The 16,916-nt window shown below is 39.1% G+C and overlaps 1 protein-coding gene across 1 annotated transcript in view; it reads left to right on the plus strand.

The window, feature by feature from the left end:
• Positions 1-16,916, plus strand: part of FREM2 (FRAS1 related extracellular matrix 2) — a 213,178-nt gene that overhangs the window by 98,670 nt on the left and 97,592 nt on the right. The window contains exons 3-5 of the mRNA XM_037892762.2: positions 4,584-4,730; positions 11,816-12,046; positions 16,377-16,502. Of these exons, the coding sequence (XP_037748690.1) occupies positions 4,584-4,730; positions 11,816-12,046; positions 16,377-16,502 (504 nt within the window). The remainder of the gene's footprint in view (positions 1-4,583; positions 4,731-11,815; positions 12,047-16,376; positions 16,503-16,916) is intronic.

A 16,916-nucleotide genomic window follows, 5' to 3' on the forward strand; every position in this document is an offset into this window, starting at 1 on the left:
TTCAAGGGAATGGACTGGAACACATTATAAAAAAACCTTCCATTTGTCCCTTCCTACTGTAGTTAAAATTTGAGTGGACTAAAACACTTGAAAATATTTTTCTGCAGTCCAATAAAAGATATTTTATTTACAAGTTTTATATAAAAATCTTAAATGACAATAGTTCTCAAGTCAATTCTCTGTACAGTTCAGCCAGCAGTTATCCCTGCAAACCTTCCCCTTCAGCAGCGCCTTGTGGGAGGGGAGCCAGACTGCATACTCTCACAGGAGCAAATAGGCCTAGCAGTCTATTGATAAGAGGACATCTTTGTTCCTGGTGCTAAATATATATTTTTCCCACGACCATGCTGATCACTGCTTTAATCTTCCTCGGGAAATGAAGGGCCCCAGCAGAGTAATGGCAAACAGACTCCACCATGTTGACTCACTCAATATTGATGGGTTCTGAACTTTTGTCTGTGACAGTCAGAATACCTATATTTGCAATCCGACATTATGTTGCCCTTTCACCAAGGATAATGTGTAGCAGATGGAGGTAAACTGTACATGAGAAAATAAAACTGTGCTATATTTTATCATCATTTTAATCTGTTTGGATGGTGGGGTTTTTTTTTGTTTTGTTTTGTTTTGGCTTGTTAAAATATGTATAATTATAATAATAATACAAATAAATAAGTATGTGCAACCAGCACGTAGCTCTCTGCCAGTGATACATATGTTACCTCTGTGCAACTCTTGTCTTTCCATCTTATGTAGGCCTTTAAAGTGTCATCTGTTTACAGACTTTTCTTCTGAAACATTTATTTTAGAGTAAATTAAGCTCTGTCTGTCTGGTTTGTTTTTTTTTATAGTGCCCGTCTTCACCATATCTAAGTGCTGTGTTCCTCCAATTGTGTAAACTCCATAAGGCCGTGTAAAGTAGATACATTTGAGTGTGATTGGTGCTAGGAACGGGGCAGGTCCATACTTAGTTTGCAGGCTTGTGTTATACAGATGCTTGGAGTTGAATGGGAAAGAAGGCATGTGAATGAGTTCTCCTTTCCAACTGTGGACGCTGTTCTTCTTTTTTGTACTCATCTGGTCACAAAAGTAGGGCACTCACAGTGAATACTATAAGCATTATCCACACAGGAATGGGAGGAAGGATGTTGTGGAGGCTCTTTCCATTGATGAGTGTGTGGGTATGTTCTTCAACTTGATGGCCATGTCATCAACACATAGACCTGCCATCTCAGTGCATGTTGACCATTCAGTCTTCCCACTGGGCTGGCACTGCCATGCTGGACTTCACTTGCAGTGTCTGAAGGCAAGGCAGTCAGGCTTTGCAGAGTCCCAGACCATTCCTGGGAAGCTGCTGGGCTGCTGCTTTACTAGGGAACTTCCCCACTCAGGATTTCAGTTTGCTTCCATGGATGTGGTATTCAGTTGTGCCATAGGGTTGCTTCTTGTGCCATGTCACAGACACTGTTAGGGACATCACTTGATCTATATGTGAAGTAATTTCAATTTCAAAAAAACCCAGCCAGCTGGGTGATTCAGTTTGGGGGCTTAATCAATAGAATATATAAATTGAAAGCCTTAGAAGAAAATAATCATTGCTGAATCTAGTATACATGCATGTGTTTTCCTGAAGTGATTCATGGGAGTGATAATAACCATCTGCAGTGCTCTAAATCACCTTAAATTACATAGATAAATCATGCTTTTATGATTAAGTCTACAGTTATAATTTCATATGCTTTTGAAGAGTATCCCACCTATCAGGAAGACATAATCTTTCTCAAACCCATTTGCTAATAAGATGTGAAAGCTGTGTCATAAATATGTTATGTAACACATACCTGACTTATAATCTCTGTTCCAGAAAAACACTGGGATCAGTGAACAAAACAGTGATCTTTCAAAGCAGGCTGTATGGGTAAAGATTAATTTCCCAAGTAACAGGAATTAGTCTCTTTGCAATTGTGGAGTGATGTGTCAGAAATTGTATTTAATTTTGCTGTAGCAGTTTGAATGATTGCAGATCTCATCTCCAATTTCTTAAGATAATACGTGCCGATTTCTTAAGATAATAACAGTGAGAGATAAAAAGGCAGCTTTTAAAAAGTGGAAGTCGAATCCTAGTAAGGTAAATAGAAAGGAGCATAAACACTGCCAAATTAAATGTAAAAATGTAATAAGAAAAGCCAAAAAGGAGTTTGAAGAACAGCTAGCCAAAAACTCAAAAGGTAATAACAAAATGATTTTTAAGTACATCAGAAGCAGAAAGCCTGCTAAACAACCAGTGGGGCCCCGGAACGATCGAGATACAAAAGGAGCACTTAAAGATGATAGTCATTTCAGAGAAACTAAATGAACTGTTTGCTTCAGTCTTCACGGCTGAAGATGTTAGGGAGATTTCCAAACCTGAACCGTCTTTTGTAGGTGACAAATCTGAGGAATTGTCTCAGATTGAAGTGTCACTAGAGGAGGTTTTGGAATTAATTGAGAAACTTAACAGTAACATGTCACCGGGATCAGATGGCATTCACCCAAGAGTTCTGAAAGAACTCAAATATGAAATTGCAGAACTATTAACTATGGTTTGTAACCTGTCCTTTAAATCAGCTACTGTACCCAGTGACTGGAAGATAGCTAATGTAACGCCAGTATTTAAGAAGGGCTCTAGAGGTGATCCTGGCAATTACAGACCGGTAAGTCTAATGTCAGTACCGGGCAAATTAGTTGAGACAATAGTAAAGAATAAAATTGTCAGACACATAGAAGAACATAAATTGTTACGCAAAAGTCAAAATGGTTTCTGTAAAGGGAGATTGTGTCTTACTAATCTATTAGAGCTCTTTGAGGGGGTCAACAAACATGTGGACAAGGGGGATCCAGTGGACATAGGGTCCTTCGATTTCCAGAAAGCCTTTGATAAGGTCCCTCACCAAAGGCTCTTACGTAAATTAAGTTGTCATGGAATAAGAGGGAAGATCCTTTCATGGATTGAGAACTGCTTAAAAGACAGGGAACAAAGGGTAGGAATAAATGATAAATTTTCAGAATGGAGAGGGGTAACTAGTGGTGTTCCCCAAGAGTCAGTCCTGGGACCAATCCTTTTCAACTTATTCTAAATGATCTGGAGAAAGGGGGAAACAGTGAGGTGGCAAAGTTTGCAGATGATACTAAACTGCTCAAGATAGTTAAGACCAAAGCAGACTGTGAAGAACTTCAAAAAGATCTCACAAAACTAAGTGATTAGGCAACAAAATGGCAAATGAAATTTAATGTGGATAAATGTAAAGTAATGCACACTGGAAAAAATAACCCCAACTATACATACAGTATGATGGGGGCTAATTTAGCTACAACTAATCAGGAAAAAGATCTTGGAGTCATTGTGGATAGTTCTCTGAAGACATCCACGCAGCGTGCAGTGACAGTCAAAATGCAAATGGGATGTTAGGAATCATTAAAAAAGGGATAGAGAATAAGACAGAGAATATCTTATTACCCTTATATAAATCCATGGTACACCCACATCTTGAATACTGCATACAGATATGGTACCCTCATCTCAAAAAAGATATACTGGCATTAGAAAAGGTTCAGAAAAGGGCAACTAAAATGATTAGGGGTTGGAACGGGTCCCATATGAGGAGAGATTAAAGAGGCTAGGACTTTTCAGCTTGGAAAAGAAGAGAATAAGGGGGGATATGATAGAGGTATATAAAATCATGAGTGTGTGGAGAAAGTGAATAAGGAAAAGTTATTTACTTATTCCCATAATATAAGAACTAGGGGCACCAAATGAAATTAATGGACAGCAGGTTTAAAACAAATAAAAGGAAGTTCTTCTTCACTCAGCGCACAGTCAACCTGTGGAACTCCTTGCCTGAGGAGGTTGTGAAGGCTAGGACTATAACAGGGTTTAAAAGAGAACTGGACAAATTCATGGAGGTTAAGTCCATTAATGGCTATTAGCCAAGATGGATAAGGAATGGTGTCCCCATCGTCTGTTTGTCAGAGGGTGGAGATGGATGGCAGGAGAGAGATCACTGATCATTACCTGTTAGGTTCACTCCCTCTGGGGCACCTGGCATTGGCCTCTGTTGGTAGACAGGATACTGGGCTGGATGGACCTTTGGTCTGACCCAGTATGGCCATTCTTATGTTCTTATGTTCTTCCTTTGCTTGAGGCATTCTGATCATATCTCGGAAGTTCCACATGATATCCTGTGTAATGTGTATTTTGGAAATACAAACTCAGACTTGGGAAGTTTTGGGTCATTCATTTATTTGTTTTAAATACAGGGAACTCCAAGCATTATTTTGATGAAAACTCAAAATCGATTAATTGATCCACATCCTAGTTATAATGTGACCTGTTTATATGCATCCAGCATAGAATTTGTTTCTGTGTTTACGAACTATGTCATGGACTACTTCATTATTAGTTTTTTCTTACCGTTAAACCTCCACGATATTAGGAATTTGAATATACAGCTGAAACATATGGCTTAGATAGGATACATTAATTTGCATCACAGAGAAAATAAAGGCAAGGTAAATAAGCATTTGTTTTCCATTTTGTTTTACAGGAGGCAATAAGCTGAAGAGCCAGCATTTTCGTTTGAACTGGGCCTGGATCTCTTTAGAGAAGGAATATTATTTGGTAAATGAAGACTCTAAATATCTAGATGTTGTTCTTAAGCGGAGAGGTTACCTGGGAGAAACCTCTTTTATTAGTAAGTTCCAATCCTATAAATTACTTCTGAGCCACAGACCAGCAAGATTAGCAAAATGTGTCACAATATGTTACCTTGGTACTGTTTGGTACTCATCCAACTAGGTACACTAGAAGGAATATTTATTAGAACAAGGTTCTTTTGTTCAAATAATTGTATGTTTCATTTAAACTAAGGCACAAAATCAAATTACACATCAGTTACTGATAGTTTTATGTCCTCTTCGAGTCAAAAAACAATCTTTAGTAGGAATTTCCTTTTCAACAGTAACCACATTGGATCTTTCATCTATACATTTTCTGATTTCTGCAGCAACTCATCGTTGGTTATAGCTGCAAGGGACCCAATCCTTCTCTTTGAATTCAAATGTAGAAATTCTACTGGCTTGAATGGGAGCAAAATAAGGCCATATATCTTTACAAGCAAATTAGGTTAACAGGGTTGAAATTGGGGCTCTGAAAGGGCCCCCTTGATCCTAATTAGTTCCCCAAACTCCTTTTTCATATGAAGTAGCCTTTTAATTAAAAAAATACTAAATTTGATCCATTATACACTGAAAACTAAAAATGCTTAAACTAAAGAATGTGCAGTAAAAATGGTGGTTTCATAAATTTGTGCATTTTATGCATGTTTATCTGTGTTGTGCACAGCACACTTGTAGAAAATACCTCATTTATAGACTCTGACCAAATATCCATTAGCCCACTGAAAGGAGCTGTGATTTCTGACTCTGGGATGAATTTTTAGGGAACTTACTTGGAACATTTGGCTCAAGTTAGTATGAACAGGGTCTGTCACTCAGTGCACCAGATGAATGAAAAGAACAAATTTGCCGTTTTGCAATTCCATTTGATACATATTTCCAAAGAATTGGCCACAGTATGGCATCAGAGAGGATAAATTGTGTGTTGTATCTACCCATAATTTTCCTTGAACTTTGTCATTACAAGACTGAGAGTGTCAAATGCAAAGATTTGAGGGGAAGTTTCTCTAGCTGACTTTGATTATTAATGCTAAATATAAAACAGCAACAGTTAACATCAGCAGTTCCAGGCTGTGAAACACTTTCTTTTCGGGATGGGGCAGTTGGCCTGATGGTTAGGGAGAGGGCTTGTATTGTCATGTGGAATGTGAAAAGTTTATTTAAAAAAAAAAGTTGCTCTCTGATTTTATTAGTTTTAGTCCCCAGTTATGTTGCTTATGAACAGTTGTCAACAGTCGTCTTTTAAGCAAGGTCTTAAAACTAAAGGAGAACCTGAAAAGGTTCTAGTTTGTAAATGCTCTAAAGTTTCCTGAGACAGAAAAGTTCAAAATGGACAAAAAGAATTTGCTAGGGAATATTAACTGGAATACAATAAAAACATTTTAATTACATAGATTTTAGTTTATGAACTGGAATATAAAATATATTTCAGAAGCTTGTTGGTTGGTCGGTCAGATTTTCCAGCATTGAATTTTTATCAATACTCTTTGAGACAAAGTCAGCACTTCTTTGTCAGGTAGAACATTTATTGAAGTCAATGGGAACTTTTCTTGATTTGATTTGATTTAAGGCTACAGAATTTTAGCATTTGTTATTGACTGGACAGTATATTCAAAAGCACCTAAGTGACCAAGGGCCAGATTTTCAAAGATGCATATAGGCGCCTAGTGAGATTTTCAAAAGTGCCTAAGGGGAGTTATGCACCTAACATGCTTTTGAAAATCCCACTAGACACCAGTCAGCATCATTAAGTGCCTAAATACTGCTACAAATCTGGCTCTTCAGTGCTTTTGTAAATGTTACCCTCTGTCTCACACATGCATATGCACATACACTTCATAGTCTAAGACTGTTTACTAGTGGAAAGGAACTGTCAGACTGGGATCAGAAAGCTTTTTAACCATCCTTACAATTATTTGCATCTGCAGTTGTGTTTTGCATGAATTCATTTGTTATTGAGTAGCCTTATTTGATTAACTACAGCTAAACAGGTAAGTTTAATTAATAAACTTAATTACTGAAACTTTTCAAACACCTCACAACTTGAAACTACCTTTTGTAATAGTTACAATTTGCAGAATTTGCCAAATGCCTTCAAGGATAATGATTAATAATACCTTTTTTATAAAGAATTATTTCCATACATAGGAATTCCATCCCACAACAGCTGTACTTCAGCTCATTTCTAGTGTGCTACACCTGTGAGTGATTAACCACGAAATGTTATTCAACAACTGGGAAATAAAAGCATTCCATTTGTAGCCTGCTCATCCTCATCAGTCATAACGAACTGCAGTAGGATTGAGAGTTTAGCAGAATCTATATTTTCTAAGATGTATTGGGTACTGCAGCATGTCAAGAAAATCCACAGATTGTCCATTGCTTTCCATTTTTATTCTGTTTTTACTCAAATTAAAACAAGCAAAAACTTTATGCTCTTATACTTAATTTAGAGCAAAGTTTATGCAAGAATAATTAATACAAAGCTTAGTTGTAATTGTGCAACATGGGAAGAAATTTCCTTTCCAGTCCCCATATTTGATCTCAGTCCTACTACTCTGTACTTTCTATGCATGTGGAATTCCCCTGGATGTCAATGGGAGTTTATGCTCATAAGGAATTGATATGCCATATGAGTTTGAGAGGAGAATATTTCTGTATTAAGATTGTTGATTTGCTGATTTGTGGATTATGTTCTCCTGGCATCTACACTACTGTAAATCCAGACTAACTCCATTGACTTCAGAGATATTATGAGTGAGGTAAATCAGGTCAGAATTCAAACTTGTCTTATTAATCAAATTGTTCCATTTAGATGGAAATGAAAGGACATCCTTGGTTTATAGAATAGGTCATCTATAAAGGAAGTGTTGCAGCGGATTCCTAGGTTAAAGCCTCTCTTGGTATGTCTACACAGGGATACAAAACCTGCAGCTGGCCCGCGTCTGCTGACTAAGGCTCCAGGGCTGAAAAATTGCTGTGTACCTGTTTGGGCTGTGGTGGAGGGTCCCAGAGCTCTGACTCCAGCCTGAGCCTTGAACATCTACACAGCAGTTTTTAGCCCCAAGCCCCAGAAGCCCGAGTCAGCTGACCCAGGCCAGCCACCGCTGTGTCTCAGATCTTTTCTCCTCGTGTAGACATACCCACTGGGACCACAAGTGGGAAGGGGGGGAAAGTGGTTTTAATCATAGTCCCTCATTTATTCACACCACGAAACCACCACAGTGTTGCATGATTTTAGCATGATTGAAGCTTCTGCTCAACAGACTTTCCAGCCTACTACACTGTGACTGTTCCAAGTCACTTCTTTTCTTCAGTGGAAGCTACATTCACCCACAAAATGTAAAATAAGTTACCCACATGAACTCTGACTCTAACATTAACTGATCTGAGCAGAAAGTAGAGTTTGGGGATTCATACATAACAGAAAGTTCATATCCTCTCCAATGTTGTATAGTACTTATGGAAAAATTCAATTACTGTCTACAAGATCGATCTTACTGTGGAATCCAGTATGGAACTGTTGTTTGAGTTTTGCTTATATTCTGGAAACTTGCTCCTTGATAAATCTAAATGGTCTCCAGAATCCTATATAAGAGAAGACAATGAAACAGCTTAAACAACCAATTGCCACCTCAAACATGGCCAGTCCAACATTGAGGAAAGATTGAGGACTAGTTTTAAAACAAGAGCTGTTGGGGGGAAAAATTCTTCCCTCAATGCTACATTTTTATTTTTACAAAATGAGGGATAGGGTTGGGTGATCGGATAGTATAATCCAAAAGGAGAAGTATCTTGAGATGATGCTGCCAGTGCCAGCAGTGCAGCGAATCCTGCTCGCGTTACTCACCTGGACACCACTGGCTTTGTGTGTGTGTATATGTGCATGCCCACACGCATATGTGCGATGTTGTTCTCTGGTAGCTGAGTGACTGAGGAGGCTGAGGGACTTACTACTACTTGTAACTAAGGAGGGTTTACTATAGTTCTGATTTCCTTTTCTTTAGTTTTGTATTTTTGAGCCGAAAGAGTAGGATTCCATTCCTGGCTCCCCAGGCATATGTATTAGGAATTAATCTACATCAGTGGTGCCCAAATTTTTCCTGTCATGCCGCCCCTTACCAATAGTGGAATCTGTCCAGCCCCCACCCCATTGCTGCACTGTTGGCTTAGCAGCAGAGCTGGGGGCAGAACTGGGTATGGGGGAGGAGCTGGGGCTGGAGGCAGAGCTGGGCTTGGGGCAGAGAGGGAATGAGGCAAAGCTGGGCTGGGAGTGGAGAAGGGGGGAAATGGAGCTATAGTTGGAGCTGGGCTGAGGGCGGAGTGGGGCTGGGTGGTGCTCCCTACCACCCCCATGGAGGCTGGCGTGGGCCTCACTGTGGGCCCCCCTGAATGTTCCGCCAGCCCCCTTTGGAGGGCATGCCTTACATTTGTAGGACCACTGATCTACGTGCTGCAGACAGACACAATAACTGTATACAAACCACACACACTGGTGTGTGATTAATTGTATATAATAGTTGTGTCTATCTGTAGCACATAGATCAATTACAAGGTGAATAATTGAACTGATAAGGACTAGTCACCCGAGCAGAGTGAGCAGTATTTGATCTTGTCATTAAACATGAAGAATTCACACATACTGAGTCTGTGAACAATAAAGAGATGCAGAGTTTTCCCTAAAGACAGAAACCTATCTTTTTTTGTTGAATCCATTTATGTTTAGTGGGATACCGAAGAAGAGCATCTGTTGAGGAGCTTACATTCATGAAGATCCGTGTTTTATAAATAAAGACAACAAAGAATTTGGATTCTAGCCCCAGTTAAATCCAAAGACAGCACTAACTCTTTGCCTATAAGTTTAGGAATTGTTTTGAGAGTATAGTCATAAAGTTTGTCTCCTGTGCATTTGTTTTGTAGAACACAGTGGGCAGCAAACTGTTAAGACAAACATTAACATATTATCCTTTACCAGCCATGCTGCTGCGAACTGATGTGATCCAGCAATGACCAGCATATGCATTAGGAATTGCAGCAAGTAGGCTCGTTTTCTTCCGTCAGTGTTGCCAGTGATTCGTGGTTGATCCAAGAGGTGTTGAAAACTGCTCACAGTGGATGAGGAGTGAGAAGGGGGAAAAAGTGCTATCACATTCTACAAACTCACGCATATCTCTGGCTTCTGGATCTGCTTTTTTTTAAAATTCCAATTCCCTCTGCACTGGCAGTATTGATACATTTGGACGCTGAAATATTAATCTTGCACAGGTTCAGGTCAAAGCACAGGCAGGACTTAAACTGATTGGAAGAAGAGGAAAAATAGTTTAAGTCCCTGATTCAGCAAGATACGCTTCAAGCACGAGTAGTCCCACTGAAGTCAATAGGCACTGCTTAAAGTGAGGCACATGTTTAAGTTCTTAGCTGAAGCAGGGTCTAAGTGACTCTGTTTATGACAATTAACTTGGCTACGTACTTCTTTTTTCTTTCAAAGAGCAAATGCTACATCGGAAAATAATATATAATAACAGGGGTGCTGGAACAATTTGTATAGTGGGGGTGCTGAGAGCCATTGAACCAAACTGTAAACCCTGTATCTGATGGAAACCACTGCAAGCCAGAACCCATAGTTCCAGCACCTATGTGTAATAATAAAGCACAAGTTAAGGAATTCTGTTGATTGGTTTAAATTGTTATTGATATTGGCTAACAGATACTGATTTTATTCAAGGAAGTAACAATACAAATTTGTCGTCTGACCTTTTCAATAACAGTATGTACAAAATTTTCTGCCTCTGTAAAGTGAATTCAGTTTAGTTTCTAAATCCTTTGGACTCTGATTCTAACAAGGAAGTGATTCCAAGACTGACCGGCTGGTTAACTTGAATCTGACTAACCTAATCCTGCTGAGTGTAATTCCAGGATAAGAGTGCAAAAGTTGTTAGGGGAGGTTCTTATCCCCCTTTCCTGTCTCTGTATGCAGGGTAAACGGCTTGGAGTGGCAAAAGGGTCTTTAAAAGCCCTGGATCTGGCAGGGGGAATCCCCCAGTGCCAGAAGTGGGAAAGACAGCCACAAGTTGTATTTTGAGGACCTCCTCAGAAACCCTGTTGTGGGGGGCATTCCTGTGGTGGAGATGAGGGCAGAAATATGTGATGGAGACAACTTTGACAGGCTGTCTAATTTACATTGAGGTAGCCCAATCTCAAGAGGGCACAAAGATGACTTAAAGATACCTCAGACCCACAGGCTCCTGGGCTGCAAGTTCTGTGTTTTTTCTCTAAGGGGCACAGTGCTGAATTTCGTCCCTCGGCTTTGCTACCCGATTTTGACCTGAGTTAACCATGAAAAGTTTGAGATTAGTGGTGGCCATTATATAAAGGCTGAAACAATCTGATGTCACCAAAATATAGTTATTGTAGTGGGAATATCACTATATTTCAGATTACATAACCATTCATTGTCATTTCCCGTGTTTAGTTGTTCATAACTTCCCCAAACTTCCATCTTTCAAGCTAAAATTTTCCAGGCTTGGTCTCTGTCTGAAAGTGGTAAATGGTTTTTTGAAAGTTTCAGCAAAAAGGGTTCAGGCATTTCTGAGTAGCAGAGAATTAAAGAACAAAAACAAAAAGTTATTTTAAACAGCTATGTAACTGAAATGTCCTGGGGTAGAAAAGCTGACATTTAGCATGGAAAGTATTGAATTTACCAGCAGTTGGTTTTGATTTGGGTGACAGTAGCCAACCTTGGTTAATCTGTGTTTATCTGTGCTGGATGTTCCAACTCAAATTCTGAAACAGAGTAACAGGGTTACGTTGGGTGGCTCCTATGTATTTCTGAAGATTTACCCAACAGCCTAAACCCTGCAGATACCCTCTGTTGGGAAAAGTGTATATTTTCTAAACTATTATTTGGTAATGGCAAATCAGTAATGATTATAGTTCAAACAGGGGTTAATTCAGGGAAGTTCTATGGCCTGTGTCATATGGAGGTCAGGTCACTAGATCATAACAATGGTTCCTACTCACCTGGAAATCTATGAATCTGTGAATGACAGAAAAATAGAATTGATCTGTTGTTAATGGTCCTATTTTCTGTTTTTCTCAACAGGTATTAGCACTAAAGATGGTACTGCTGAGAAGGATAAAGACTTCAAAGGAAAAGCCCAGAAGCAAGTGCAATTCAATCCTGGCCAAACCTTAGCTACCTGGAGAGTGCGGATTTTGAGTGATGGTGAACATGAGCAGTCTGAGACCTTCCAAATTGTGCTTTCTGAGCCTGTCATGGCTGTCCTAGAGTTTCCTGAAGTGGCTACAGTGGAAATTATTGACCCAGGAGATGGTAAAGACATTTCAAAAATGTTATTCTGAATCTGTAGACACAGCTGCAGAGGAAACTGTAAGAAAGGACTGGTAAAGTGATTCCTTCAATATTATATTTTTGAGGACAGATTTAGGTATCATCTTGATGTTTTGTCAGAGGTCACATTCAGCTTTGTGGTAGTTCCTGAGAACCTAATGAATGTGGTGTGTTTTTATGTGTAATATATTTTTTCATGTCTTTACCCTCGTTTATTAGTTCTGCATTGTTTTATTGTGGACTGAATAGAGCTGCTTTTGAGGCTTAAAGTCTTCCTAAAGTCTTTTAGGGTACCCTTTCCAATCAAAATCCATGCTCTCAGTAGTGCTCATGTGCTAGTAGACATCTGCCTGCCTTGTAAGGTCAGGCGAAAAAACCTTAAACCTTCTTCAAAGGTATAATTAGTGAAGTGCACAAAGGAAATCACCTTAGAGAAGTAGAGAAAAAACTCTGCTTTGTTGTTCAATATACTTAAGAAGTGTAACCTGATGATGTTGATTTTTATCTCATGTATATTTACCTTATACTAAACAGTGAAATAATTTACACACCAACAGTGGCCTCCAAAGGTAGTTCTAAATTCAGAAACCACTTTCATTACCCCAGAATTAAGTAAATCACTCACGATTTCATTAGCTGCATGCCTGACTCTACCAAATCATTCTGATTAGCTCAGAAGACATCTCCTATTTCCTCTAATAATATTTCCAGCTAACGCAAGTTGCTCAGAGTTTAGTTAATGTTCGCAAATCCCTTTAAATATGTAAAGTGCTATGTTAGGTATATCTGGTTTCAGTTTACATTGTAAGCTCTTTGGGTGCTACTGTAGCTTCTTCTTCATCATAATAAACAATTAGGCATTATTGAGCCAAATTCTAGCCCAAGCTGTGCCTTCAGCACAGAGGCTTCAACATGATGTGCCTGCAACCCTGTTTCTCTGAAACAACATTTGCCTTCTGACTTCAGGGCTGGTGTTCCTTTGGGGGTGAGAAATACTTCTCTAGAGCTGAATTACAGTAGGGGAGATTGACTGGGGTGCATGGACCAAGATAAGCCTTCCTGGCTGATGCTCCTCAGCAAAACATACTATTTTCCCTGTTCCCCCTCCCCACCCAATCACACATGGAGTAAGGGATGGTCAAGCCCCTTCAGTGACACTTGAGCCTCCCAAAATAATATAAAGATCTGCTCCATTTCCTCTTCCCTCCCAACTTCAGAAGTTCTGCACAGGTTGCTGCTGCCCGAGCAGGGATTTATGGGAGAGAAATAGTATTAGGGGTGAATGTACAACTGGTTTATTTTCAGGGATACATTTGACAGCTGAGGTGTCAACAATAGAGAAAACGATAGTTGAATGTAGGTGAGGAGAGAAGCGATAACAAAAGCATGTGCTGGAGTAGCAGCCCTACTAACATTTGGAGGTTTTGCTTTTGAACTGCAGCCAGACACTTGAAACAAGTGGTCATGGTCACAGAAAGATGTCAGTAAGGAATCTTGAGAGAAGCAAAGGCTGGAACAGCCTGTTTTATATAGTTCTTTTCAAATTAACACTTGAAGGTGGCTGGGCAAGAAAAAATGTGTCCAGCAAATCTTTTTCATTTGCTAGTTTCAGATTTAGAATATATCAAACCTGGGGGTTATCTTGCATCCCTATTTAGTTACAGAGGGCAGCACTGTTTGTAGATCAAGTTCAAAATTAAATACAGTATGTTGAGGACATGGAAATGACTAAGCATGCAGTTCCTATAATCACCAGTGGGCACTCTAGCAGGGTTGTGTGTGGTCCTTAATCAGTGCCAGCCCTCAAGATTTCATACGGTAAGAGGGGGAACCTGGGACTGGTTGGCAACTGGAGAGTGTGGGGGGATAGGGTTGGTCTCTCAATTCATCTTTCAAAATGTTGGTGGATCGTGTGTGCAGGTGATGACTGGAGTCAGTGTTAAAACTCCCATTTACTGAAGTGGTTCAGAATTAGGCACTAAATAATGAGACCCTGCTGAAAGCTGAGCCAGTCCTTAATAAGTGCGAAGTACTGTTGTGTTACAACAGGAAGGTTTTGAATAAAGAAGAATTTTCCTATGCTAATTCTAGAGAATATAAACTCAGTCAGCCATGAGCCTTAGGCAGCTATCATAACACGGAAACACATAGGCCATTTTCCCAAAGATTTTTGCTACCTCCATATGTAAGATTTGTTAATTTGTTGTGTGCAGTTTTAAACAGTAGAGTTACATAGTCATGCAAAGACAGGATGCACAAAACATATTGCATCTTTAACATTTTTTCCATAGAATATAATTTTTCTGCATTAATTTATTTCCACAGAAAAAGAGAAATCAGTTCTTTAAAGATTAAGCTGATATTACTTTAAAAGGTTGATATTTTTCCTGTGGTCTTTTTTGTCTTTCTGAAATAATGAAAGTCAACAGATCTTATCAAACCAGAATTACAGCATTTTCATAGCAGTCTTTTAACCTTCTCTCTTGCCAGCAGCATTTTCCAATTGCAGAAAATGCGTAGTGGGACATCCTTTCAAATAAATCACATAACACTTTCAGGAAATTGCTTACAAAAAATTCTGAAATAACGAAATAATTGGCTTTGAATAGTCATCTAAGTTATACAGAATCATTACAGCAGTTGGATTTTAAAATATGGAGGTTTGTTTGTTTGTTTGTTTTACCCTCTATATTAAAGTAACCTAGATAAATTACAGGTAATCTTTGCTGAAACTGTAAGGGTGGATGGATACTCTGTATCCACAACTATCTATTTCTCTTAAGTTTCTGATGGACATAAGAAAATAGAATCTGAAATCCAAAGGCACCATAAAAGCCAATGGCCTTTATAGGAATATAGAATAACTAGAAGTTTTTGTTTTCAGATTGTGCAGTATTTTATTTGCTTTGTCTGAAAAATAGGACCTGACATTCTTACGCTTGATGTTTTTAAGAATTCTGCAGAAGTAGAGAATGCTAAAATAACTTTCAAAGCTAGCGGTGAATTTTTTCCATCTTCCCTTCTGGCACCCAAAAGGAAATAGCTAGCTTTAATTAACAGAAGATATGTTCCCAGCCAAAAGAGCAAAACTGGTTACAAGAAAAAAATATGCCTGCAGCACTTATTTAGATAAGAAAAAGGAATTCCAGAGAACATGAAAGAGAAGTCTTATTTTTTTATATATGTAAGCCTAAAGAGATAATGGACATGCCCAAATCCTACATGTTTTACAGGATTTTCTGTGAGTTCACACTAATGGCCAGTTTTCTTTTGAAGTCTATGTTTTGGTTACACTGTTTCAGAAAAATCAAACAAAGAACAAAATTAGGGATCACTCGTCGGCTGGTATATTTATAACTTCTTCTAAAATGAAATTATTATCATCTTTGTATTATAGCACCACATGCTAACCACTGTACAGAGAACAAAAAGATGGTCCCTGTACTAAGGAGAATACTATTTCATATAGTGTAGAGTCAAAGTGAAAGTCACAAAGGACCCAATCCTGCATCTTAAGCACCCCAGATGCCAAAGGACTCCAACAGATGTTTTGCGTGTGCAAAATGAGCAAGAATGGTCTTAACAAACTTCTGTCAGAGAGGAGGATACTGAAATGATTGTGTGATCCTCAGTAGTGAACCTTTCCTTGCTAACAACTAGTAATAATAATAGTCTAGAAATACTAAAAGAACTTGGATAGAATTCTGGATGCCCATTGGAGGACCAGTCCGTCAAACCCTTACTGACAGGTGTAATGGTAAATCATGTGATTTGTCCCATTACAGTGATCAAATCCCAGGAAGTGGAACTACTAATCAGTAAGTGCTTAACAGTGGTTCTCAAACCGTGGGTCGGGACCCAAAGTGGGTTGCAGCCCCGTTCTAATGGGGTCACCAGGGCTGGCATTAGAATTGCTGGGGCCAGAGGCTGAAGCCGAAGCCTGAGCTCCACAACCCAGGACTGAAGCTGAGGCTTTTGGGTTTGGGCTTTGCCCCTCCCCTCCCTCACCCCTACCCAGGGTGGCGGGGCTCAGATGAGCTCAGGCTTCGGTCCCCCTCCTGGGGTCGTGTAGTAATTTTTGTTGTCAGAAGGGGGTCACGGTGCAATGAAGTTTGAGAACCCCTTCCTTAGAGCATCTGGCCTTGGTTCTGGCTTTCTTTTTGGCCGCAAAATTTCACATAACATTCACTATACCATTGAGAAATGAGTATTTTGTTACATTGAATTTATGGGGGGGGGGGAACTTCTGGCTATTTCTCCTGTGACTCTGAGTATATAACATAACACAAATAAATATGTGTGATTTCTGCAGAATCAACCGTTTTTATTCCTCAATCCACATACACAATTGAAGAAGACATTGGGGAACTGTTCATTCCTGTCAGAAGAAGTGGAGATGTCAGCCAGGAATTGATGGTGATCTGCTATACACAGCAAGGTAACAGAGTCTAGATTAAGTGAAAATAATAACCAAAGCTAAAATAATTATTATTTCTGTCTGCAGAATATACAAATAATTTCCAGCACTGGTAACTACTTTCTGCTTGTATAGTTTCTATGTCAATTGGTAGTGCTATTCCTCTTCACTTTATTTCTTAAACTGTTGCTGTGTGTTGTTAAATAGATGCTGTGTTCCATTCTAGAAGTAGTTGCAGTTCATTGATTGATATTCCTTGCCTATTTCACAGGGTCTTGTGTACAGTACCTAATGTCTGGAAGTAATGTCAGTTATGTTTTTTGAGATCCTCCAGATGAAAGATTCTCTACAGGTAGTATGATAGTAGACGTAATCTTTCCATTTGACTTCATTAAACAGTGACAAGCTTTCAAAAAATGTTGTTTGAGCTGATAG

Source organism: Chelonia mydas, chromosome 1, assembly GCF_015237465.2.
Source record: "Chelonia mydas isolate rCheMyd1 chromosome 1, rCheMyd1.pri.v2, whole genome shotgun sequence".
In the NCBI taxonomy this organism is placed as follows: domain Eukaryota; kingdom Metazoa; phylum Chordata; order Testudines; family Cheloniidae; genus Chelonia; species Chelonia mydas.